The 24924-nt window shown below is 48.6% G+C and overlaps 1 protein-coding gene across 2 annotated transcripts in view; it reads right to left on the bottom strand.

Annotated features, from left to right (window-relative positions):
- Window positions 1–24924, bottom strand: part of Myo18b (myosin XVIIIB) — a 213481-nt gene that overhangs the window by 4414 nt on the left and 184143 nt on the right. Inside the window, exons 41-42 of one of the 2 annotated variants that reach the window (XM_041649253.1) lie at window positions 24017–24061; window positions 22788–22925 (exon numbers count right to left, since the gene is read on the bottom strand). In XM_041649253.1, coding sequence (XP_041505187.1) covers window positions 22788–22925; window positions 24017–24061 — 183 coding nt within the window. The remainder of the gene's footprint in view (window positions 1–22787; window positions 22926–24016; window positions 24062–24924) is intronic. The other variant, XM_041649254.1, reaches the window with a different exon arrangement.

The following is a 24924-nucleotide window of genomic DNA, read 5'->3' as shown; positions in this document are numbered from 1 at the left end:
TTTGTCTTTGTAAAGGCGGTCCCTGCTGCAGCCTCCAGTGAATCATGTGATTTGATGTGGAAACTCCAGCTGTGTAAATGATTTTGTGTTGCTTCTGAGATGAATTTCTATCTATAATTAAACACGGCTAAGTGCATTTGAGTGGATCAACATTGAGGCTACTATAGGTGACTGGGACTTATGGGGCATTCTGTCTGACACAAAAGAACATCCCTCCAGAGCCTGGTGTGTGATAAGCAATCCATTTTTTCATGCTTGCAGGGGAAACATGCAGGGTGACTTATCCAAGACCAAACTCAGAGGGTGACTCTAACAAGTGGGGTGCTGGAGCACTGGGTAGCACCATTGTGTCTTGGTGAGATACTTCATGGGACCTCTGATGGCTTCATGGCATGGAGGACAGGGGCAGCTGAGAACATTTTCCTAAAGGAAAAGATTCATATGCAATCAGCTTGAAGCCAGAGGTTGGGGAGCAGGAGGCAGGGGTAAGGGGGGCAGGCAGTTTCTATTCTGGGATGCAACAGCCTCTATTGTTATGTAGCAGTGTGTGGCAGCCCTGCGTCATATCCCCAAAGTCAGAGCCTTGAGTGGTGTGTGTGTGGGGGGGGGTGTTCTTTAAAGGAACAAGGTGACAGGCCAGCAGTGTAATAAAATACTTCTGCGCTCCCTTCTTAGGGAAACAAGGCCCTGTCCACCCACCACTGAAGTCTTGTAATTTATTTAGGAACAGAAAGGAACACCAGATGTTAGGGCTAAGAAAGGCAGACAAAGCTGCCCGAGCAGGCCAGCAGTGAGGTGGGAACCAGGTGTCCTCAGGCTCTGGCTGCTTGTTGGATCTGTGACAATGGGACGAGTGTAGGGGCTCTGCCACGTGCTAAAGGTGGCTGGGATGCTGGTAGGAAGCTTTCAGAAAAGCATCCTGCTCCTGGCTGGAGTTTGCCACCTCCACCCAATCACATAGGGTAGTTCATGGGGGATGGAACTCTGGAATCTGAGGATATAACCGCACTGAGATCCCCAGAAGAGATGACTGACAGGGGACAGGAGGGGACAGCTAGGCTAGAGGGCCAGGTCTTTGCCAACCTCCATATTCTTAGGTTGTGATTATACCCCACAGGAGTTAGGCAGTGGAGTCTTGGGGGTGACGAGGCTTGAAGGTGAGTTTTTATATGGGATTAATGCCCTCTTTTCACCCTTACACAAAACTCCAGGGATGGGAAGATGTTTCAGTTGGTAGAGTGCTTGGCACACAAATGTGAGGCCCTACATCTCAGCACTGAGGAGGGAGAGACAGGTGGCCCCTGCAGATCACAGCCGGCCAGCTCCAGGTTACTGAGAGGACCTGTCTCAAAACCCGAGGTGGATGAATTCTGAGGCTCCATCTGAGGTTGATCTCTGGTTCACACACACACACACACACACACACACACACACACACACACACACACACGAGCGCGTGCGCAACCCCTAGACAACCCAGTTACCCCATTCTTCCAAACCCATGAGCCAGACAAGGAATCTGCTGGGGCTGTGAACTTGAACTTTCAATCTACAGATGTGAGGAATCAACTTCTGTGGTTTGTAAGCTGCTTGGACTGTAGTGTTTTGTTATCATGGCTCCAAGGACACTGGAGGCCAGAGCCTCACCCATCCCATGGGTTTCTCTCCTAGGGGATCCTGCCAGCATGACATCTGTGAGGCGTTGCCAGACCATCATGGTCCTGCCAAACAGTTTCATGAGGATGGAGCACAGGGCTGGCTGCACCCGTTGTCCCCTGCTCCGTGCTGCAGACTAGGCACAGCAAGGATGCACAGTGACAATTAGCCAGGACCTCCCCATATTCAGCCTCTGTTCTATGTGTCTTACTACCCTTCAGGGAGCCCCGCTTTCTCTGTTCTGCAATGTTGGCCTCACGGCACTCTTGATTCTGCACTGGCATCTGTTCTTCAATCAAGAGGAATGCAGGAACGAGTAACACCAATCGCAAATGACTTTAGTTATTACCATCCCACCCCCTAAGCTCCCACCACTAGACACAGTGAGACCACAAGCGAACTAAGACGGATAAAGGGAAAACTGACGACCACCTTGTGTCACTCAGCAAGAAGTGGGTGGTCCTGCGTGCTGAAACAAAGCTTCACACTTCTTCCCCAGCAGCTGCCTTCTTTCCTATGCCCTGCCTGTCACTTCCCATCATCACAGCTGGACCTGCCTGAGCATCAAGTGTGCAGCCCACTGGTGCTTTCCAATCACCCAAAGGCATGCTTTGGAGAGCAGTGCTTTGAAACACGTACACAAACACACACACGTGCACACACACACGTGCAAGCACATCTGTGCATTCACACTCTTTTCATTCCATTCCCCTTTTGAATAAACACTTCTGTGCTGTCAGGGCCAGTGGGCTGCTCCCAAGCCGACAAAAGTCATTTCTGTGCTGTCTTGGCCTTGAAAGGAGGCAGGGGTGATGAATATATCTCAGACCTCAGTCTCATTCATTGCCTGCCACTTGGGGTGGGTGATGACGTCAAGGGTGCCTGCTGCCAGCTCTCCTGGGACTCTGTAGTCCTATTGCTCCCAATTCCTACCAACCATGACTGTTGGCTTCAGATGCCAGGGCAAGGTGGGGAAAAATGGAATGACCGGAAGCTGAAGGAAGGTAGGAAGGTGTGGAGGAGGAGAAACACACACACATAGGAGAAGGGGGAGGTGGGAGAGTCAAAGACTCCAAACTCATGTCAGCAGGACATGTCTCAGCACCTGTACTCAATACTCAGCTGGCTCACACTAGGTGCTCAGTAAATGGTGGGCTCAATCAGGGTGGAGGAGAAGGGAAGGGGGCAAAATGAGAAGAAGGGAAGGACAGAGACACCAGAAGAGAAAAGCACTGGGGAGTGAGAGAAGCTTCTGTAGAGTGGGGGAGGCGTCTTGTAGACCATCATGGGGTCGGGGAGAGGCGTGGACTGAAGGAAAGATGGAGGGCCCAGCTGGTAGGGGAGAGGAGGGTGAGACAGAGGTGAGGGCAAGAGGGGGAATGGAGAATTACAGGAGGGACTGTTTTTTTTTCATCTCTGAAAAAAAGGCAGGGGAGGGTGGGGAGCAGTATCAGCCAGGACCTCAGATGGGGGTCTGCAGCTGTGTGTGTCTATGCAAGGTGCAGGTGGTCCAGGCTAGTGGCCCTGATGGCTACAAGTGTGACTTGGCTTCATGAGCAGGATCCAGAGCTGAGCCCCGCCTTCCTGGGAAGGTCTGATTCCTCTGAGGGATCAACAGGGACACAAACTGCAGTGTGTGGATTCCTGGGGGGGCCGCAGAGGATGGGGGTGTTGGGTGAGAAGTAGAGAACTCCTTCTCAGCTCCACTGCACAGAACCCCATGCCCCTCACCCCCATTGCTCTCAGCCTTCCCTGTTGTTGTCTGCATCAGCTGTCTGTGTATGGAGTCCCTGTAACCACATTCTGTGCATACACTGTGGGATTTATCGGTCCAGACATCCTCTGGGCTTTGGGGAAGAATTCTGGCTCTGCCACTTGAGGCTGGCACATCCTGTCCTGGCTCTGCAACCTTCACGTATAGCCTGTGTTCAGGTACACAGGCCTGGGACACTCATTCTTGCCTTTCAGGTGTCCTTCAGGGTGGCCTGGCTGAAATGCCTTTGTCAGATTCCCGTGAGAGATGTGTGGCAGACAGTAAAGATGCCCACCTGACTCTCAGCCCTGGCCAAGGAGATGCTACAGCACTGAGGGCTCGCTGAGTGGCTGGGACAATGAATGCCAGCAATGGGGTTAATCTCTGCAGAGAGGCTCCTGAGATATGTGGGTACTTTGCAGCCTATCCCTTAGTCACTCCAAAGGACAGGCATTGAGGTGGCTCAAATACAAAGATGGTCGATGGTCACAGCCATGGCAGCTTCAGGAACATCTGTGCTGGGCCCTGTGCTGGGATCAGGGAAGAAAACAGGCTGGCATCTCTCCCACTCCTTGGCAACCATGAGAGGTAGGAGTTTTGACCTCCAGGCAGAAGAAGGGACAAGGGGACCTTGTCTGGCACTGTCCCGAATAACACTGCCATTGGGATTGCTGCCTTAGATTCTCCAGGCCAGAATTTCCTCAGCTGAGAAATAGGGGAGTTACATCCACCTCCCAGTGTTACAGAGAGGAAAGCCCCGTGTTAGAAGTATCTGTTATATTCAGCGCCGCTGCCTGGATTAATGCCCTAGTCCACAGCAGATGCTCAGTAGATACACATGGAGTGAGGTAGGGGGGCCCCAGTATTCAGAAACCCCATGAACATATACTGGATCTAGAAGGGTAGTCTTCAATCCTCTAGCACACAGTAGGTGCTCAACTCAACTGTGCTCCAGTGCTTATCACACAGTAGGAATCCAATAAATGCTGGTAGTGAAGCCACAGGGACGTTATACAGGACATTCTGTGTGCTGATGAGAATCCACAGGAACGTTATACAGGACACTGTGTGCTGATGAGAATCCACAGGAACATTATACAGGACACTGTGTGCTGGTGAGAATCCATAGGAATGCTATACAGGATACTGTGTGCTGGTGAGAATCCATAGGAATGTTATACAGGACATTCTGTGTGCTAGTGAATCCACAGGAACATTATACAGGACACTGTGTGCTGATGAGAATCCATAGGAGCGCTATACGGGATACTGTGTGCTGTTGAGAATTCATAGGAACGTTATACAGGACACTCCGTGTGCTGGTTGCCTGATGTTACAAATGACTGTTAGGTACACTAGGATATAAAATCTTAGGAATATTGGAATTTCCAAGGTTAAAAAAATGAGTTTTTAAGCGAGTAACAGTGGGTTCAATCCTGGCTCTTCCCCTTCTGAGCAGGCGCCTTAGGTCTCAGAGTCGTATTAGGAGTGAGAGATGAGCTTCTCTTGCTGGTCAGCCTCCATCTATGCCAGAGCCTCAGAGAAGGCAGCACATCCTATACCTTTACCACGCGTACAGTTGACCCTGGCCATCGGCAGGTTCTGCCTCCGTGGACTCAGCCAGACAAAAACTATTTTAAAAATAACCATGACAGTGCCGAACTTGCACAGATAGACTTTCTGTCATTGTCCTTAAACAATACAAAGACCCGACTGCTCTTTAGGTTGGTGAGGGCAGAGTGTTGGCATTATAAAGTGACAGGGTATGAGGGGTTCATGGGGTCTGTGCAAATCCAGACTGTAACACAAGTGTGCATCTGTGGGGGCTTCAGAAACCAAGTCCCCTCACATACCTGGGTGAGTACATGCTGATTAGCTTCAAAGTGTTGTTCTTCATTAATCTGATCTTGCTTGTTTGTTCTTGAAAGCTCTGACATCAGGGCAGAGGAAGACCCAGGCTGAACACAGATGTTAATGAATAAACAAGACCCACCCTGGCAGAAGAGGAGAGGTGACCTCTGGCTATGGTTCAGGCTCAGGAGAAGCCAGCCACAGAGAAGGGATCACCTAAGGGGCATAGCCTTCCCCTGCCAGGTTGTCTCATGGATGTCTCCCGTGTTTTTATTCTGAGCTTGGCCACCACAGCTATGCTCCAGGGACATCGGCTGCAGCTGGTGAAACCTCTGGCCACGTCTCCCAGATCAGTGTCTCTGGAAAACTGGGGCTTGCTGTGGTGAAAACCACTGCTCACGGTCTTCCTGAAAAGTGGATTAGGACCTGGACCAGGACCCTCAGTGGCAAGACAGCATTCACTCCTTACTCTTCCCAGGTCCCAAGCCCTGAAGGCTGAGGAATGGGGGCCCTTAGCCAAGTAAAGTTTTGTTCTGTTTTGCACATATTTTGTAGAAGTCCGTCATGATACAGTGAGTGAGAAAGGTCAGGTCCGACTCACCAGCCTGGAAGCTGGCATCATACCCAACTACACTGTAGCATTTACAATTCCTGCCTCAGCGTCCATCTAGAGCCAGAGCCAGAGCAATTGTAGCTGCAGGAGACTCCATGCAGAGGCAATGACACTATGAATCACCCAGGGGTGAGCTGTCACCCCCATTCTGTACTCACACCCTGAAACTGTAGAGCAAATAAAAAAGATGGTGCTGTTCTTCAACACTGGTGAGGTCTGGGGGAGGAATAAGCTCCCCCACAAGAGCCAAATCCAAGAGGCAAATGCTGAAGACTGGCATGGTGCCTGGGGCTGCGCACAAAGCACATGTCCCTCGGCTGCATTGACACCACGTTCCCCTGCAGCATATGCCTCTGTCATCCATGAGGCTCGGAGATGTGAAGCCATGGAACACATGATAAAAGGAAGAATGTGGGCTTAGCTTCTGGTCACTCTGCTGCCTTACCGCTTATTGTCCCATTTTATACATGAGAAAGTTGAGGCTCAGAGGGCCCAACACACTTGTTGAGGAAGCAGCTGAGCTGAGATCCTAGTCTGATCTGTCTGCCTCAAGACTGGGCTGAGTTACAGAAGTGGAAGACTGGCTACCTTCGCCCTTCGAGTGAAAATCTTTGGTGCAATTTTGGGATGCATTCATGAAGGACGGAGGGCTTGCTGTGCAAGACGTTCCAGGTAAAATGTGAAGCTTTCAGTATGAATGCAGCAAGGGGTTGGCAAGGGAGCCTGTTATTTGTACTGAGCCCGGAGCACAGACTTTCTGGAGGTGGGGATGAGTCAGGCTTTGGAGGAGGGGAGGCAATGAGCAGTGTTGATGGTTGGAAGGATAAGCGTCTGCAGGAGGGAAGGTCCCGCCCACCAGTTATTAGCCGATTCCATCTGCAAAACTCTCCGAGGTAATGACGACTACCTACATATGCAGTCAAGGAAGTGGGGTTCAGCGAGGACAGCAGGCTGAGAGGTAAGGTGTGAAGCAAGGAGGACCAGGGTGATTGAGTCAGACGGATGAGGTCAGCAGGAGGCTGTCCTGTGTGCACTCCCTCCTGACTTGTCAGTGTGGACACTCTAGAGACACAGGGAGCAGGATGGTTGCCAGCCTCGTTTGCAGTTCCTTCTGCTGCTCTGGTAGATGCCAGCCTGGTAAGCTGCCTCAGGGGATCCCACCCACAGATCTTCCACAGGGCGGTAGAGCATCCCAAGCTTTGTCCATGCCAGCGTCACAGGTATCGGGAGTGTGGCAGGGGTGGTGGGGGAAGGGCTGTCAGGTTAACTGGAGACTGGGATGGGTAGAGACAGATATTGGGAGTGAAAAAGCCTAAAATGGGGATCAAAACCCAGATAAACATTAGGGCTCAGGCCGTGTCCTATAGCACAACACAGAAGCCAAAGCCTACTGGGACTTGCGATGGATTTCGCAGTAACTAGGGGACTCTGAAGATCCAGACACATGGAAATGGTAAATTAGAGGAGATTGGAGGGCCTTGATTTGAGCACTGCAGATTGTACACACATTGAATTATGTCCTGCACTCTAAAATGTGGGCAAGGACTGTGTCAATGAAAAAGAATCATTCCTACAAACTTGACTTCAAAAATCCATTTCAATGAAGGAGGCAGAGGGTAAGGGACCGAGTGTAGGGCTAGGACAAACAGATGGGCATGTAATGGGGGATCTGGTGGGGAAAATTGGTCAGGAAGCCCCAGACTTCTCCAACACAGACAACTAAAGTCAGTAAGTGTTCCCTCCTAAGATCCTTCTTTTTAAAACTAAGTGATGTGAGACTGGGGACAACTGGGTGAAATGCATATTGGAATCTGAGATGATGCTATGTGTTTGCTAATGTCTGTATTCCTAGGATCATCATGAGGGGGGGTGCTTTTAAAAATCCTATATTTTTATGATTCTTCAATGATCATTCCCACTGAGAAGGCTATGGTTCTGAGGTTAGACTGGCCCAAGGGGACTCCTCCCCCCCACATGCATGCACACGCACACACACACAATACATCCCCACCATTCCACATTATAATTTCATGTTTACTCATGTATGTTTTTCCCAAACAAGGAGTTTCTTAACTACACACATCTTTCCTTTCTGAAGTTCCAGAATCCAGAAGAGGAGCCTGAGGGTTTCACGGACTGAAGGTTATCGAGAGCTGAGGAGTGTACTGTGAGGGGTGGGAGGACAGCTGTGTCTCTCTCACCTAGGATGCTTAATTCAGACCCCAGTGGACCAAAACCATTTCCTGTGACTAAAAACAAAACTTCCAAACCCACTTTGAAGATGTAGTCTAGAACACGTTCTCCAGAGCATGGCCTCACTCCTATAGGATGATATCCACCTCCAGATAGCAGATCTGTGATGGGCTGCAACCTTTCCTCCACTCTACCCCTGGACAAAGAACAGGAGGGACCTTCCCAGCCTTGCACTGGAACAAAGTACACACTGGTTCTATTGGTGAGTCTTTTGAACATATTTTCTCTAGGATTTGAAAGAATGCAACCTCAGACATGAGGCGTGATTAAAGTCTCTATCTGGATTATGGATTTATGTGGACCAGCATTTCTTAGGCAAATCTTCAACAACTGTCATTTCTCAGACTTAGACTTCAACTGTTGAGTCAAGGTATAGATTTATTCATGAAAGCATTCAGTTTTCTCTGACAGTGTAGTTCTAAGTGGATGGAAATTATTTATTCATCCATCCATCCATCCATCCATCCACCCATCTATCTATCCATCAACCCATCTATCCATCCATCCATCCATCCATCCATCCGTCCGTCAGTCCATCTGTCCGTCCATCCATCCATCCATCTATCCAAACATCTGTCCATCATCCATCTATTCACCTTCCCGCCCATCATCCATCCATCCATTCCTCCATTCATCTGTTCAATCATTCATCTGTCTTTACATCCATCCCTATATCTGGCTAAAACCATGTACTTAGTGCTTCCATGCTGCAGGCTGTGAGTAGAAGTTGAATAAGCCATCATTCCAAGGAGCTGACAATCTAGAAGAGGAGGTGACTTCACCAAGCTATGACTAGGGGCAGATGAGAGAACCCGGTTTGCATTAAAACAAAACAAAACAAAAATCTATTGATTTAGCAGAAGAAGTTTGAAAGTCTAGAAGAACCTAGATGGAGTGAACCAGGCCACACCAAATCTTTACTTAGGAACATCATACAAATCTGGATTTAAAGAATTTCAGAGAAACAGCAAGGCATCCAGGAACGGAAGACGGATTCTAAAAGAGACGGTGACACACTGAGTGTGAACAGTGGTGTGTGGGACTCTCCTTGAAAGTCGGTTGTTGGTTTTGAAGAATCCGGTGGACTCAGACTTCCCAGGCAGACACTACACCGTATGGATCCATTCAGCTAGGGCAGGCTGTACTTGCTCAAGAAGTGCTAAAAGTGCAGTAGCGTGGGTTCCTAAGTGATCTGGGTACAGAAGGCCATGCAGTATGTGACAAATGACGCTGGCACAATGTGGAGAATACAATTTCTCTAGAGTCTATACGTATCTGTCTCTACATCCTAAACTTGCTTCCAGTGTAGAGAGAAGCAAATCTTAATCCTGACCTCTCACCGCAGGCTCCAAGGACTGTATAATTAGACAGAAGTCTACAGTGCCCTCAGGATGTGAGGGAATAGACTCGTGGTTTCAAAGCCAGCAGGCCTTTCTTCGGCAGGACACAAAAATACTAACTATGAAGGGGAAATTATGAGTTGGGTCACAGTGCAGTATTAAATATAAAGGAGAGATTATCGACAGGGTGACAGTGCAGCTGAAAGCCCTTTACCAAAATAACAGTTGATTGACTGTAAAAGGCCAACCTCTGATGGAGAGGGGATCCATTTCCCTACAGAGAATGTGTGTCTGGAATAGACAGATTTACTAGATCACTAACAAGACAAAACTGGAGAGGGGGTGTGGAGGGGAAGTGCAAAGAAAAGACTGAAGAGTCTTTGTGAAGGAACACCTTGGCTGCAGACAAAGGCAGAGATGCAGGAAACAGATTAAAGTTGATATGTGTCTCTAGTCATTTCCACTAGAATAGCTAATAGTTAATGATGGCAGAAGGGGGTTCCTAAGGCGCATGACACCAATGACTCTGTGTTACCACTTGGCTGGAATTGACAAGAACTGCAGTGTTCCTGGGACCCCTGGGCTGCACCCTTCCCAGAACTGCATCGCCCTGCAGCAGAGTGCATGCGCCCAGTCGCTCACTGCAACAGCGCCTCTCCTGGCAGTGCTCAACTAGAAAGAACCTAAATGCTCACAGATGTTTCAGAGAAACCTGTTTGCCAGGCTAGCTGACCAGAAAGTCGAAGAAGAAGCAGAGAGACTGAATGAAGTCTCTCTGGCTGAAGACCAGGAGAGAGCTGGAGGCCACCATAGCAAGACAGGATTCCCACACTGGAGTCAAGAGGAAAGGGGGGCTGTAACCAGCGAGGTTGCCCTGGCCTTTGACCTGTAAGCATGTGCAACATCTGTGGGGAAGGCAGCCTCTGCGACACAGCTGTTGGGGCCAGCCTCCATCACAGCTGTTGGGAGCACTCAGCTGACAATTGGGCTAACTTTATCAAAATGAACCACTCCCAGTGCAAGGAGGAAAACCACGTGACAGGAAGGTGGTGGTGATGTCTCAGATGGTCCCGAACCAAGAATAACAAAATTACTACTTATTCACAGCCGAACATCGCAGGGCAAGCTTCCTTCTGGTAGAAGGGGTGCCATCATGTGGGTCCTAAGATGTCTGGCATCTCTATATACTAGAGACAAGTAGCAACCGTCATCACATGGCCAGCCTTGTCCCCGGGAAGAGATGCAGATTTCCTGGGAAAGTTACTATGATGTTACCTAGCCCTAAGCCTGATGACAGCATCCGGGATGTGACAGGTTGTCACCATGCACAACACTGCCGACCAACCTCACAGGCTAAACACAAACATGGAAGGGCAGAAGCCTGGTGCAGGAAGCACACACATCAGGGACTTCCATCAAGTTCAAAGTCAGGCCTGTGTGATAGAGGCATCAGAAGCCAGCACTGGGAGGTCACCTCTGCAGAGGGAGGGGGCCAGGACTTGAATGATGCCAAGCAGGTTTGAGGGGCACCGGTGTTGTCCAATCCTGACTTACTTGACAGGCTTTGATCAGTTTTTGAATATTTTGTCAAGTTGTACCTGCTTGCATTTAATAGTGTTTCATAACATTTCAATTATAAGTTTATTTAACAATCAGACTCCAAGAGGAGGTTCACTAACAATTGATTCCTATGGTTTTGTATAAGTTGGAAGTTCATTTAGGTGAGGCTCAGATTTGTGTGTCTGTATGTGTGTGTGTGTGCGCGCATGCACATGTGTGAGTGTGTGCGTGTGCATGTGTGTGTGTGTCTCACTCAACCTAGAACTCACTAACTAGCCCTAGCCACCTTCCCAAACCTGTCACTCACTTTTGCATGTGTGTGGATGCACATGTGTGCAGATGTGCAAGCACATGCCTGTGGTGGTCTAAGACTGACAGCGAGTGAAGTCTTTTAGAGCCTCTCTCCATCTTAGATGCTAAGTCTGGGTCTCTCTGAACCCAGGGTTTGTCTGTTTGCTTAGCCTAGATGTCAGGCAGGGCTCCTAGGTTTCCACCTCCTGAGCTGGCCACCATGCCTGCCTGGCTTCTATGTGGGAAAGCACTTTACCCATTCAACTGTCCCCAGTACCGATGGGTCTCTAAAGACCCTCCACTCCCTAGAAAGACATGCAACCTCTTCATGAGAGGCCCGGTTGCTAAGGATGTTCAGAGTGTATTAAATCATCCTGGGCTTCAGTTCTAGGAACACAGAGAGGGTAAACACTGAGCTGTACATCTAGGGTAGGCAGAGACAACTAAAGCCTTCTTTGAGAACGAGCTTTTTAGCTTAGACCCATCATCCATTCACATATCTATAATTAATGAGCTAATTACAAATGAGTCTTATCTAATCATGGAAACAGCCCTCCTGACAGGTCCTTGCCTTTAGTCTGGGGCAGAGTAATTGCATTTCCTTGAGTAATACAACTTTACTTAACAAACAATACCCTGTAATTTAGATTTTTACTAATTCAAGGCAGACAAATAAAATAAAACCAAGTGGGGCAGGGTGGGGTGGTAGTGCTGGTGTCTAACTGGATTATTTTCTTTAAATAAAAAAAAAATACCAAGCCAAGAGTATGGGCAGAGTGTTTATAGAAGGAAGCACCCCCCCGCAAGGAAGGAGTAAAGTTGCAATGCCATCTTTTAGCCAGACTGAGGCAATCCATTCAGTAAGCACAGCAGTAATCAGAGGGGATCGCATAGCAATTAAGAGCTCCATGACTGTGTGAGGTAGAACCCTTCATATTGTGACCACCACCAGCCCAACATGCTGGGACCATCCACAGGTGTGAGCCCAGGGAGAACCCAAAATGCCTCAGTGTTGATTATGGACTGACCTCAAGTAATCAGCAATGACTGTGTGCTGACTGACAGGACCCCAGCATGGACCCTGGATGACTGACAGGTCACCAGCGCTGACTGTGGATGACTGACGGGTCACCAGCACTGACCGTGGATGACTGATGGGTCACCAGCGCTGACCGTGGATGACTGATAGGTCACAATTGCTGACCGTGGATGACCGACAGGTCACCAGCACTGACCGTGGATGACTGATGGGTCACCAGCGCTGACCGTGGATGACTGATGGGTCAGCAGCGCTGACCGTGGATGACTGACGGGTCAGCAGCACTGACTGTGAATGACTGATGGGTCACCAGCGCTGACCGTGGATGACTGACAGGTCACCAGCGCTGACCGTGGATGACTGATGGGTCAGCAGCGCTGACCGTGGATGACTGACAGGTCACCAGGGCTGACTGTGGATGACTGACAGGTCACAATTGCTGACCGTGGATGACCGACAGGTCACCAGCACTGACCGTGGATGACTGATGGGTCAGCAGCACTGACCGTGGATGACTGATGGGTCAGCAGCGCTGACCGTGGATGACTGACGGGTCAGCAGCACTGACTGTGAATGACTGACGGGTCACCAGCGCTGACCGTGGATAACTGACAGGTCACCAGCGCTGACCGTGGATGACTGATGGGTCAGCAGCGCTGACCGTGGATGACTGACAGGTCACCAGGGCTGACTGTGGATGACTGACAGGTCACAAATGCTGACCGTGGATGACTGACAGGTCACAAATGCTGACCGTGGATGACTGACGGGTCACCAGTGCTGACCGTGGATGACTGACAGGTCACCAGTGCCTCTCCTTAGAAGGGATAATACATTTTTCCTGTTTGTTTGAGTAACTCGAGCCTCTTTTCACATCACGTATTTTCCTGTTTGTTTGAGTAACTCGAGCCTCTTTTCACATCACGTATTTCCACCAGAAAGCCTTGCCCAGGACTCCAGACAGAGCCACAAATGTTTTTTGAATCGTCACTTAGCTAGATGTCCTCATATAAACTAAACCCATTATAATTCGAACAGAGCTCACCAATGCCCCATTTCCCTACTGAGAGAGAAGGGGTACCACTATATATCTAGCCCTGACCTCCTGCTCCAAGAATCCCTGGCTCAGTCTGGGATGAAGACCACAGGCTGGGGACAGTTTTTGGTTGTGAGGTTGTGAACGCCAGCATGGTTCCAGGCCTCGTGTGGCCAAGCCATGGCTGTTTATATTTCAGTATGCAGGCAGTCTGTGAATCCCACCAATAGTGAGGCTGGGGATGAAAAACAGGACAGAGCTGACCAATCAGGCAGCAACAGGCAGAAACCAGAGCAGAAGTCAATCAGGCTGGGTAGACACCTTGTAGATAAAGCACTTGCCACCTGCCCAAAGGTGAAGACTCCAATGTGGAGTCCTCAGGACCCATGAAAAGACAGAGGAGACAGGTGTGTCTGTAATCCCAGCACTCCAGCAGCAAGGGGGGAGGCAGAGATAGGACCCTTCCCAGAAGCCCAAGGCTCAGCTAGCCTGGCACCCATCTGTGGATAGTAAGACCTTGTTTCACATGGAAGACAAGAACCGACACTGGAGCTTGTCCTCTGATTCCCTCACATGCACCATCATGGTACACACATGCCTACCCATGCCCTGCAAAAGAGATCTATCAGACTTCCCTCCACCCTTCTGTGTATTCCTTGCCTGCCTCAGTTTACCTATCGTCAGGCTCCCTGCCTGCTTTTTGCTCCAGCACGAACTAGGGGCTGAACCCCAGACCTTCAGCCCTACAACACAGCCCATCTGTCATTTTCTACAGTGCTTACTCTGTGACAGGACACGGCGGGTCCTGCATGCCCTTGGTCTGTGGCAGGTCCTGCATGTCTTTGGCTCTGTGACAGGAGGCGGTGGGTCCCGCATGCCCTTACTCTGTGACAGGACTCAGCAGGTCCTGCATGCCCTTACTCTGTGAAAGGACGTGGCGGGTCCTGCATGACCTTACTCTGTGACAGGACGCGGTGGGTCCCGCATGCCCTTACTCTGTGACAGGACATGGCGGGTCCTGCATGCCCTTACTCTGTGACAGGACGTGGCGGGTCCTGCATGCCCTTACTCTGTGGCAGGACGCAGCAGGTCCCGCAGGCCCTTGGCTCTGGATAGCAGCATAACCCTTTTAACTGACCAGTGAGGGGCCTTCAGATATCTGCTCCCCAGGCACTTCCCTGGTCAGTGGCTATTTTTAAGCACTGATTATGAGCCTGACACTATACTATACTATATGGTGAGGCCCAGAAAACCAAAGACAAGGCTTGGAGCCTTTGGAGTTCAGAGTCCAGTGACAGGCCAGCAGCATCCAGAGCTCATCTGCATGGTAGAGCGAGTGCCGGAACTGGTTGAGGGACATTTGGGAGGCACAGTGGAGGAGCATCTGGCTCGCCAAGGACTCAGAGGTGGATTCCAAGACAGGAGATATATGAGCTGAGTCGTAAGGCGGAAAAAGAAAAGATATAATAAAGAAACATGGGCAGTGTGACCACACTAGAGCAAAGACAGCCAGAGAGTAAACAGGAACAAAGCAGCAGGCAAAGGAAAGGCCACAAAGTCACAAGGGAAAAAGGGAGAAGGTGACACCATAATCAGGGGCAAGTGTTCCCTGGATGGCACTATCAGCTAGCTTTCACATTTGAACACTGCTCCATAGGGCATATGTCAAGGCAGTTGATCATAAGCCAACAGTGGGCAAGGCTGTGATTTAGTAAAACTTTATTGACAAAAACAAGATGAAGGCCAGATTTGGCCTGTGCCATGGAAACCAGATTACCATTGTGGAAGGACCACTCAGGCTGAAGTACAGAGGAGGGGATAGAGGAGGGCAGGTTGCAAAGACTTTGCCAGAGTCCAGGAGAGGAATGACAATCACGGATGTCAGGTGTTGGAGTAGCTGTGAGTGTAAGGGACCAGCTGAAACGGGGACAAGAAGCTGAGGTGAATCAAGGGCTACAGCCGGAGTGGCCTGATGACTGGAAGAACCCCCGCGGCATGGGTGACACAGGTTGGTGGGAGGGACAACTGCCATCAGCACACCTTAGGGGACAGCAGATATGAGAGACACACTCCTGAAAGACTGGGGTACTCCAGCTGAAGAAGTTCAAAGTCTGGGGTAACACAAGAGCCACTGTGCTGGACTCGAACACTTGTAGCTGGGGAGTCAAAAGTCACAAGAGAATGAACAGCTGTTCAGGTAAGGAGAGTGAAAGAGCCATGTGGGTGACAGTACCTGGGTACACCAGCATTTTGGGGAGGAGTAAAAAAGAAGAGACCAAAACCCCAAAAAGGTGTTTGAAGGGCACCTGGGAGGAGAGATGTTGGCATGGCTACAGAGAGCTGGATCTTCTGACACTGGAGGATCGCCAAGAAAAAAGACAGGTGGGGAGTGGGGCTCTACTGCGCCTCTCTAGAAGCTGCTGACATGATAAGAAAGTTCATGGTGGCGCACAACTTCAATCCCAGAACTGGGGAGGCAGAAGCAGACAGTTCTCTGTGAGTTCAAGGCCAGCCTGGTCTATGTAGTAAGTCCCAGAACAGGCAAGGCTACACAGAGGAAAAAAAGAAAAGAAAAGAAGAGAAGGAAGGAAGGAAAGAAGGAAGGAAGGAAGGAAGGAAGGAAGAAAGAAAACAAAAATAACCAAACAAACAAAAAAACAAAGAAAGTTCCAGTGAAATGATGAGGGCAGGTTTTGGGATGAGGTAAACTGAGGCACATAAATGGAGAGAGGAAGTAAAGAGGAGACTTGTAGACCTCCTTTTCAAGAAGTCTGTATGTGAACAGAGGAAGAAAGGAATCAGTCAGACTGTGAAGTGATGGACAAGACAGGAAGGAGAGGGCCCTAGAGCAGGGAGGGAGGAAAGGGAAGGACGCAGAAGAGGGCAGGATGCTGCATGGAACAGAGTGTTAACTTCTCACCACTGAGCACTGTGTGCAGGTGGCTGGGGATTGTCAGCACATAACACAACCTGTGACTGAGGCTGGGGTTCTGTTGGGTGTGGAGTGAGGGGCAGGAATAAAGGGTTACCCTCCTTGGGAATCCCAGTGTCCTAGAGACAAAAACAAGGAAGTGAGAGAGCCACTTACTTGAACAGGTTCCAACAGGGGACAGTCTCAGAGGGCCAGAGCAGGTGATGGGCATAGCAGGACTCAGGTAGTGGCAGCCCCCACCCCCGCCACCCCTGGTCAGCCATGGAAGCACCCCTGCCAGATGTTCTGAAGGTGTTCCTGAACCAAGTCAACTGTTGCCACCAAGACATAAGCTGCCCCTCTGGGGCGCAGAGGTAATTTAGTGTCTGCCTCCAGCAGGGCTCACATTTATCGGTGGCAGCTGCCTGGTCCCAGCTGGCCATAAGTCACAAAGCTTTGGGTGTATTTCTCTGGCGTTGACGTCCTCTTGTAAATAACATGGCAATGCTCTCAGCTCTTGGAGGAAGTCTGCCCTCTCTCTCCTGTTCTTAGAGTGACCTTCTTTTTTCAGCAAAACTGGAAGAGTCCAAGAAGCTCATTTATGGAGTCCTGCCAAGCACAGGTGTGTGGGAACCCTCCCCTGTCTATGGTGGGCATGGTGCTGATTTTGTGACAGTCAAGTGCCCTTGACCCAGGGAATCAGCTTGTTGGAGCCTGACAAGACTGTGACAAACATCTAAGACGCCCCAAAAGCTGAACTACGGCATCACAGTTAGATAAAGCCTCTCCCATGGGGATTCAAGAAGATAGAGTCAGGGCCTGTAAGGAAGGAGCCCCAGGCAACTGTGGATGGAAATACCATGTCATGAGGAGCACACGCCACACAGTGCATCGGTTATGCCTTCTGAAAGCTCACAGAAGCGCTCTCGGCTGTGAGTGTGAGAGACATTTGTAAGTAAGTATGCAGAGAAAGGCATGGAAGGGTGCCCACCAAACTGAAGAGGGATGGACCCTTTCGGGGAGAGTGAAGGTTAGGGAGTGGTAGGGGGTGTTCTTCTGTTGTATCCTTAGCTTCTTGGTTTTTTAAAATATTGAGTGATTTAAGATGAACAGTCTTACCCATGTGTAAAATGATCCTGAGATGATTCATTTGGTTTTATTCACAGCAACAGGAAATCAACCTTTTATCTGATAGAGGTTTGATGGTATCCTTTCTTTTATCGTCTAAGTTTTTCAGACAAAACCTAATATTGTCCTTTTTTTCATAATAATAATATTTATTGTTATTCAATTTTTTTCTAGTGGATGTTTCTTTTTAAAACTCTCAGCTTAGATACTTTAAATCCAGCCACAAATAGTTATCTGAAACTGCACATAGGTTTAAATTCTTGTAGGGGGAAAGGAGTCTAAAATTCTGTGTGATAGGAACCCACGTGGAGAAAGTCTCTGTATTGTGATCAGAGAGGACAGAGAAATAGACACTGTGGTTAGCATATTCACCAGATTATTAGCATATTCACCAGGTGGTTAGCATATCAACAAGGTGATCAGCATATTCACCAGGTGGTTAGCATACCCACCAGGCAGTTAGCATATTCCCTCGGTAATTAGCATATTCATTGTTCATAGTTTTTGAAAACAGGGACTGGTGGTTATCTGTGGGTTTCTGGGCATGCCTGTGGGAGACTTTCTTGATGTGCAAAACTCTCTTAATCACTCCTCAACTGAGATCCTGGTCTGTAAATGGGGAAAGGATCTCAGCCTTAAGATGTATTCATTCAGAGGCTACCTTGGGGGTGCTGTAGCCCCGGCATAGGTAGACAGGTATGTAGACATAGATAGGTAGGTAGGTAAGTAGATAGATAGATAGATAGATAGATAGATACATACATACATACATACATACATACATACATACATAGATGTAGACAGACAGACAGATGAGATAGATAGATGAGAGATACACGCAAATGAAAGTCATTTGAGCCAGCCCTTACAATCGATTTGGGTGACAGATTTTCATTGGCAGTCCTCAGTTTCTCTACCTTTATAGTAGGCACATTGAACTAAATCATGTCAGGGTTCTCTTCCAACAATAGCTCTGCAGAATTTTCAGTTATAAACACACTTCAAGGAAGGGTTTCAAGTCAGAATGACTGAGCTGAGAACTACAGGTGGCCACAGTGTTAGTGGAAGTGGGAACTAGTGCAGCCACTGGAAATCAGTGCAGAAGTTTCTCAAAACGGTCTCCCACCCCTAGCCAAGCACCTGAAAGACTCTCTCCTACTATGGGGATGCCTGCTTAGCCATGTTCATTGCTGCTCTATTCTTAGCAGCTAGGGAGTGGAGCGAGCGTAGATATCCATCAGTAAGAGTAGGTGAGGAAGATGTGGAAATACACCGGGCAATATTACTCAGCTGTAAAGAAAAATGAAATCAAGAAATTTACAAATAAATGGATGGAACTGGAAACACTTACAAAAGTCAAACCTCACATGCTCCCACTCACGAGAGCCCTCTCTTTGAATCTTTTGTTTTGTATGCTTAACCTGATACAAATGGAAGCTAAGAAAGCAGAAACAGGTTCCTGGGGTGGATAGCAAAGAGAGGAGGGATGGGAAAATACAAGTAAAGGGAAGGGCAGAGGAAGAGTGAGGACAGAAAGGCTCAACATAGGAAGGGGAAGGCTTGACCAAAATGAAGGGTGCTTGAAAAACTGCATGGAAACCTAGGATCTTCCGGTGAAAGGAAATAGTCAACCAGAGGGGACAACAGAATACAGGTGCCATGGAAAGAGAGAGAAGAAAACCACAGGGTTAAAGGTTAAGCAGAGAGAGGAATATTGGAGAGGAGAGAGTGTGTGGGTGTTGGGGGGAGGATAATAAAAGCCAAGGGTACGTGAGGAAGCCTTGGAAATCCACTAGTTTGTAAGTTAATTAAGAAAATATGATACACCACACACGCACGCACACACCAGTTTAAACAGACACTCCTGCACATGGGTAGACAATGTGATTTCCAGAAGACATGTGTGAAGTGGAATTGTCATAGCCAGGCATGGGACACCTCCTTAGCAGTCATGAGTCAGGGAAGGCTCAGAGCCCCCCAAACCTGCATGAGCTATCAGCACTGCTCTTGGATGTCCATCCTAACTACACAGTAAGACCCTGTTGCTGAGGGCACCAGTCAGTTCAGGTACAAACCATAGAGAAACCAGGAAACTCTCTTCTGTGGCTAATGGTACTGTGCAGGCTGTGGGGTAGAAGCTGGGAGGGAGCTTAGGTGGGCCATTCTGGGGAGCTGGAAGGAGGTACTGGTGGATGTATATAATGAATATATATATATATAGTATAACATGAATATGAATTGAATTGAATAACATAATATGAAATTTTAAAGAATAAAATAGTAGTAAGATGATTTAAAAAAAATAAAGAAAACATTCCAGCATTTCAGGACTTTATACCCGGAGTCTGGCATCCAGCAAGCCCTTACCTAAGCGCTCCTGACTGTGTTGCATATTAATCCTTAGGCATAGTTGGCATGAATAATTGATTCTAGAATTCTTTACTGGTGAGCAATTTGCAGTGAGGCATGTACAGACAGCGGCACTGGAGGAATTCACACCTAGGTTCAAAGCCAGGCCTTTCCCCTTGTTTGATGTGAGACACTGAGTGAATTACTGGCCCTCTCTGGTCACAGCAAATAGTAAACTATTGCCAAATATAATTCATATTTCTTCTCCAAACTGTACTCTGGTCAGTTATTCATTTTCTTAGAGAGTATTTATGGACTATAGCTTGCAAACCAGCCCTGGGGACACAGACATAAAGGCAAGGGTCCCTTACGCAGATGTGCCAGCACATACACCTCCATGCTGGATACAGCTGGCTTGACCCAGGACTAGCAGGGGGCAGAGCAGGGAGCTCAGGAGATACTGGAGGGCATTGTCTGGGGCCTCTGGAGATGCTCTGCCTGAATGAGGGTCAGACATGCTCACCCTCTGTGGTCCTCGGACCATCTGTAACAGGTGAGCAGAGTCGGCCACCTCCTGGGATTCCTCAGGGCACCAGGTAGATGCTCGTGTTCTTAACACAGCACCTGGCAGAGCTCTTTCTAGATGCCAGCTCTGGAAGTCAGCTCGTTCAGTCTTCATCTTATGATACCTGACAATGGCCCTGACTTCCTCACGAGGGCACAAGAGCAGAGAAGTCAAGTGACTTGCCCAACTCATGATAAAGGATTGGAATTGTGAACTCTGCCTGTAGACCATGCATTGACCCCCACCCCCCCTTATGCAAATGGAGGCCAAACACCTTGGAGCACAGTGATTGGTGTTGGGTCCTCAGACAAGGCCACCACCTTCTGACTTCTCCACCATGGACAGTGGACTCAGCGGAAGGGAAGACGTATCCTCTTCTACACAGTGGCTTTTTCTCTATACTGATATAATCAGACAACCTGGGCCTTGTGAGGGGCCCATGTGTCCACATTCTAAGCACCTCAATTTAATGTTTCTTTTTTTTTTAATTTATTTATTTATTTATTATGTTTACAATATTCTGTCTATGTGTGCCTGCAGGCCAGAAGAGGGCACCAGACCTCATTACAGATGGTTGTGAGCCACCATATGGTTGCTGGGAATTGAACTCAGGACCTTTGGAAGAGCAGGCAATGCTCTTAACCTCTGAGCCATCTCCCCAGCCCCTCAATTTAATGTTTCTTGCATCAGATATTTCAACCTGAGATATTCTTCAGGCAGTTGCCATTGGCTCAGCATGTCCCAACAAGGGTCTGCAAGGCTCCACCTAGTCGTTTTCCTGAGACACCCCACTTCCGGGCAAAGGCGGTCAGAGCAGATTGGGCTTGTCTGGGTCTGTTCCATATGGTGGTGGCTTTCCCATCTGTCACTCTGGTCCCTCTGCCACCACAGCAGCAGGGAGTGGTTCATCTTAATTTCATATATGCTGGACCCATTGTTTCTGACTCACAGACATTAGGCCCTGATCACACCAGGGTCACCCTTGCAAGGGAAAATAAGAGAAACACAGCAGAAATGCAGAGAGCAAAGGACAGAAGTCACGCCGCTGGGGAAGGACTGTGACATCCAATGAGGAGTTCTGCTACTGGCAATCTCACCGATTTTTGGGCATCCTACTTTGAGTTATCACCAAGCCATAGGTAGGACTGCAAACTGGTGAAGCCACTATGGTTATTAGTGTGAAGAACCCTCAAAAACCTTAAAATAAATCTACTATATGACCCAGCCATACCATGCCTTGGCATATGCCCAAACATGACCTGACAAGAATGACCCCAATAGAAATGCTAAAGTGGATGGTAGTGTGTGGGCAGGGACCATGAGGCCTCAACCCCACACAGAGAACTGGAGGCAACTAAGGAATGCTGAGAGCATGATAAATCATCTTTCCTAGAGAAGAGCACACCAGCTGAGCATCCAATACCAAATGGTCAGCCCTGAAAATAGACACATACAACTGACTTTATTCAGACTGAGCCGGTCTACATGTACTTAGGAATACATGTGCATGCACGCACACATACATAACAACAATTAATGAGAAAGAAACCATAAATTTGAAAGAAAACAAGGAGGGTTATATAGGAGAGTTCAGAAGGAGAAAAGGGAGGAGGGAAATGATATAATCATATAATCACAAAATAAAATAAATAATTAAAAACCTTTTTGTATTCTTAATTATTTGTAGGCTTGTATGTCTAAATTGTGTATGTACACTTGAGTGCAGTTGCCCTGGGGGTCCAGAAAAGGCCATTCAGTCCCTGGAGCTGAAGTTACAGGCGGCTGTGATCTGCTCAGTGTGGGTGCTGGGAACTGAGCTCCGGTTCTAGGCAAGTCCTGCTGGGCTGTCACTCCCACCCCAAGATTATAAAATCTTACATTCAAAACTTAATCAAATTTCCCATGAGAAACATAGCTCAATAGATATTTATTTTTTATCTTGTGAAGTCTATAGCTCACCATATCACAAGGTGTCTTCAAATTTCTCAGCTCAAGAAATCCCCCTGCCTCAACCTCCATAGCAGCTGAGATAAAGGGCACTGAACCGCGTGCCTGACTTTAGTTCAATATTCTTTATGACTCCACTCAAAAACAGCAACTAAAAGTGAAACAAAACCGTAACTGACCATGCTTATTCATAAACCAAAGACTCGCTAGTGTGACACCCAAGACAGGAGCAGCGATAAAGAATTCCTTGTCCACACTGAATTGTTTAGAATAACCGATGCTCCGTGCCTTGTGGATGTCTGTGTGGCAGCTGCATCCTTACTGCTATGTGAGTTGGTGACCAGCATCAGACTCACTCTTCTCAGCCCCTGAGAGGACAAGCAACCACCTTAAAGCAGTCACACAGCTGGGAAGGGGTGGGCCCCCTGTCCCCCAGGTCAGCCTGTAAGCATTAGCCTTTGAGCCGTCAGCCAGGCCACAGGCCAGGGCTCTTACCTGGGACTGAGAAGAGAGCTGCTGACAGCCGACTGCCGAGAGGGCGTTCTTGTGGCATCTGTGGCTAGGGACAGGGAGCAGCTCATCCAGGACTGTAGACTACCCTCTGGCTGGGAGCTGATGATGGAGACATTGTCCCTAGAAGCCAAAGTTAGGACATTGATCACAGTGGCAAGGACAGTAAGGACCATAACCAGACCATCACTACACGCTGTGAGCCTGGGGCCTGCAGAGCATTCTACAGGCAATGCTGTAGACAGAGAACTGGTACCTGCCTATGAAATGGGAGGAAGCACTGGAGGGGCCAAGCTAGAGCGTAGCTAAGGTCACCAATCTGGGTGGAAAGCTCATTTGCTTTCATCCCAGTACCCTTAGATTTAATCATAGCACTCTTGGGGATGTGTACACACACACACACACACACACACACACACACACACACACTGAGATGTCAAGCTTGCCATTGAATTTTGTACCAAATGATACGTTCATGGGATATGCAGGGGTGAAGGTCCTCAGTTCTCCCTTACCCTTTGAGGATCACCTTGGCAAGTTGGGTCTTCTCTTTACTAGGGGAGGGCTGCACAGCTACTCATATGTATGTGTGCACACGCAAGTGTCCATGGGCCCATACATGCACAAATGTGTGGCTTGTTTATGTGACACTGAGTCCATCACCATAGGATAGGGGCTTGACATTAATACTGTCCTCAATATGGCTTCCTAGCAGAGGGGATACATATAACTGGTAGAAGCCACAAAATGAAGGCTCTATCACCACATATAGAGAGGGGCAGAGGGCCGGCTCACAGATTGAGAAAGGAACCCCCATTTCCTTCTTGAAGGAAAAGTGAATGAGGGTGGCAGCTAGCCCTGGCATGGAAGATGAGGCATGGTGGGAATAGTGTCCACACAGGTGTGCAGGTCAGGAAAGGTCAGGATGCAGACAGTAGGAAAGCAGGAAGCAGAGGATCAGAGGCCAGCAGGGAGCACAGGTGCCTCTCTGAAAGGTCTCTTTGGGCAACAGGGAGCCACTGAAGATGTAGGGGACAGTGATATGAGCTAAGTCAGGCAGGTAGACAGAGTGTGCTCCCATGAGGTCCATGCTAGACTAGGGACCCAGAACTTCACAGGCATTGCAGAGAGTTCTCCGGGTGGAAGCAGACTTTCTCCTTGCCAGCTGCACACACAGAGCCATGACTTCCTAAGCTACATGGGGGCTTACTTACTCCTCTTTTCTGCTGCGGCTGCCACAGTCCACGGCCGTCTGGACACTAGGAAAGATACAAGACGAGGCCTGTCATGATTGTGCAGCCAGGGCTGGGGACCTGGTCTCCAATACTACACATGCCTGGGTTTGCATCCCATTTCCTCCCTTAGTCGCTGTGTGGTTGTAGGGCAGTGAGTTGTCCTCATGAGCCCTCTGCCTCCCTTTGCAAACCATGGGTGATTACTAATATAGGGATGTCTGCCTCTGTACTTGTTCAGCACAGTTTCTGGAATGGGGGCAGCCATTATCACTACCCTTTAAAAACACCACTGGGATGAGGCTCTGGTTAAGAGCACTGGCTACTCTTCTAGAGGACTCAGGTTCAACTTCCAGCACCCACATGGGAGCTCATAACCATCTGACAACAGTTCCAGGGGTTCCAATGCTTTCTTCTTACTTCCAAGGGCACCAGGAACACACTCAGATAGAAAAAACAAAATAAAACAAAATTTTGAAATGCAGCTGGCACTGCTGGTATTAATCATATAGTTATTGACAAAAGGTCTGGAGCTTGCCTCGTATTCTTTGGGAAGCCAACAAATCAAGACACATAGGCAGGATAGCTTCCCAAGGCATTGTGGGAAAATCCTAATCTAATTACATCAGTAGCTATTCTTGAGGGAGAACAAGGCATTGTGGGAAAATCCTAATCTAATTACATCAGTAGCTATTCTTGAGGGAGAAACACTGTTCACACACTCTGCCCACACCTCCTGCCTCTATTTTATAGATGAAGTTAGTGTACTCTTATGCAAGGGCACTGAACTTCCAGCTCTGTGATGATCATAGGGCATGCTGATAGTCAGTTTGCCACAGCCACCAAATGGGGAGCAGGCAAGACCAAAAAGAGCCCCTGCATGTAAGTTG

Source organism: Microtus oregoni, unplaced genomic scaffold (assembly GCF_018167655.1).
Source record: "Microtus oregoni isolate MIOR12 unplaced genomic scaffold, Mior012 000003F_ref0000135, whole genome shotgun sequence".
NCBI classification, from domain to species: domain Eukaryota; kingdom Metazoa; phylum Chordata; class Mammalia; order Rodentia; family Cricetidae; genus Microtus; species Microtus oregoni.
This window is presented reverse-complemented; position numbering and strand designations above follow the sequence as displayed.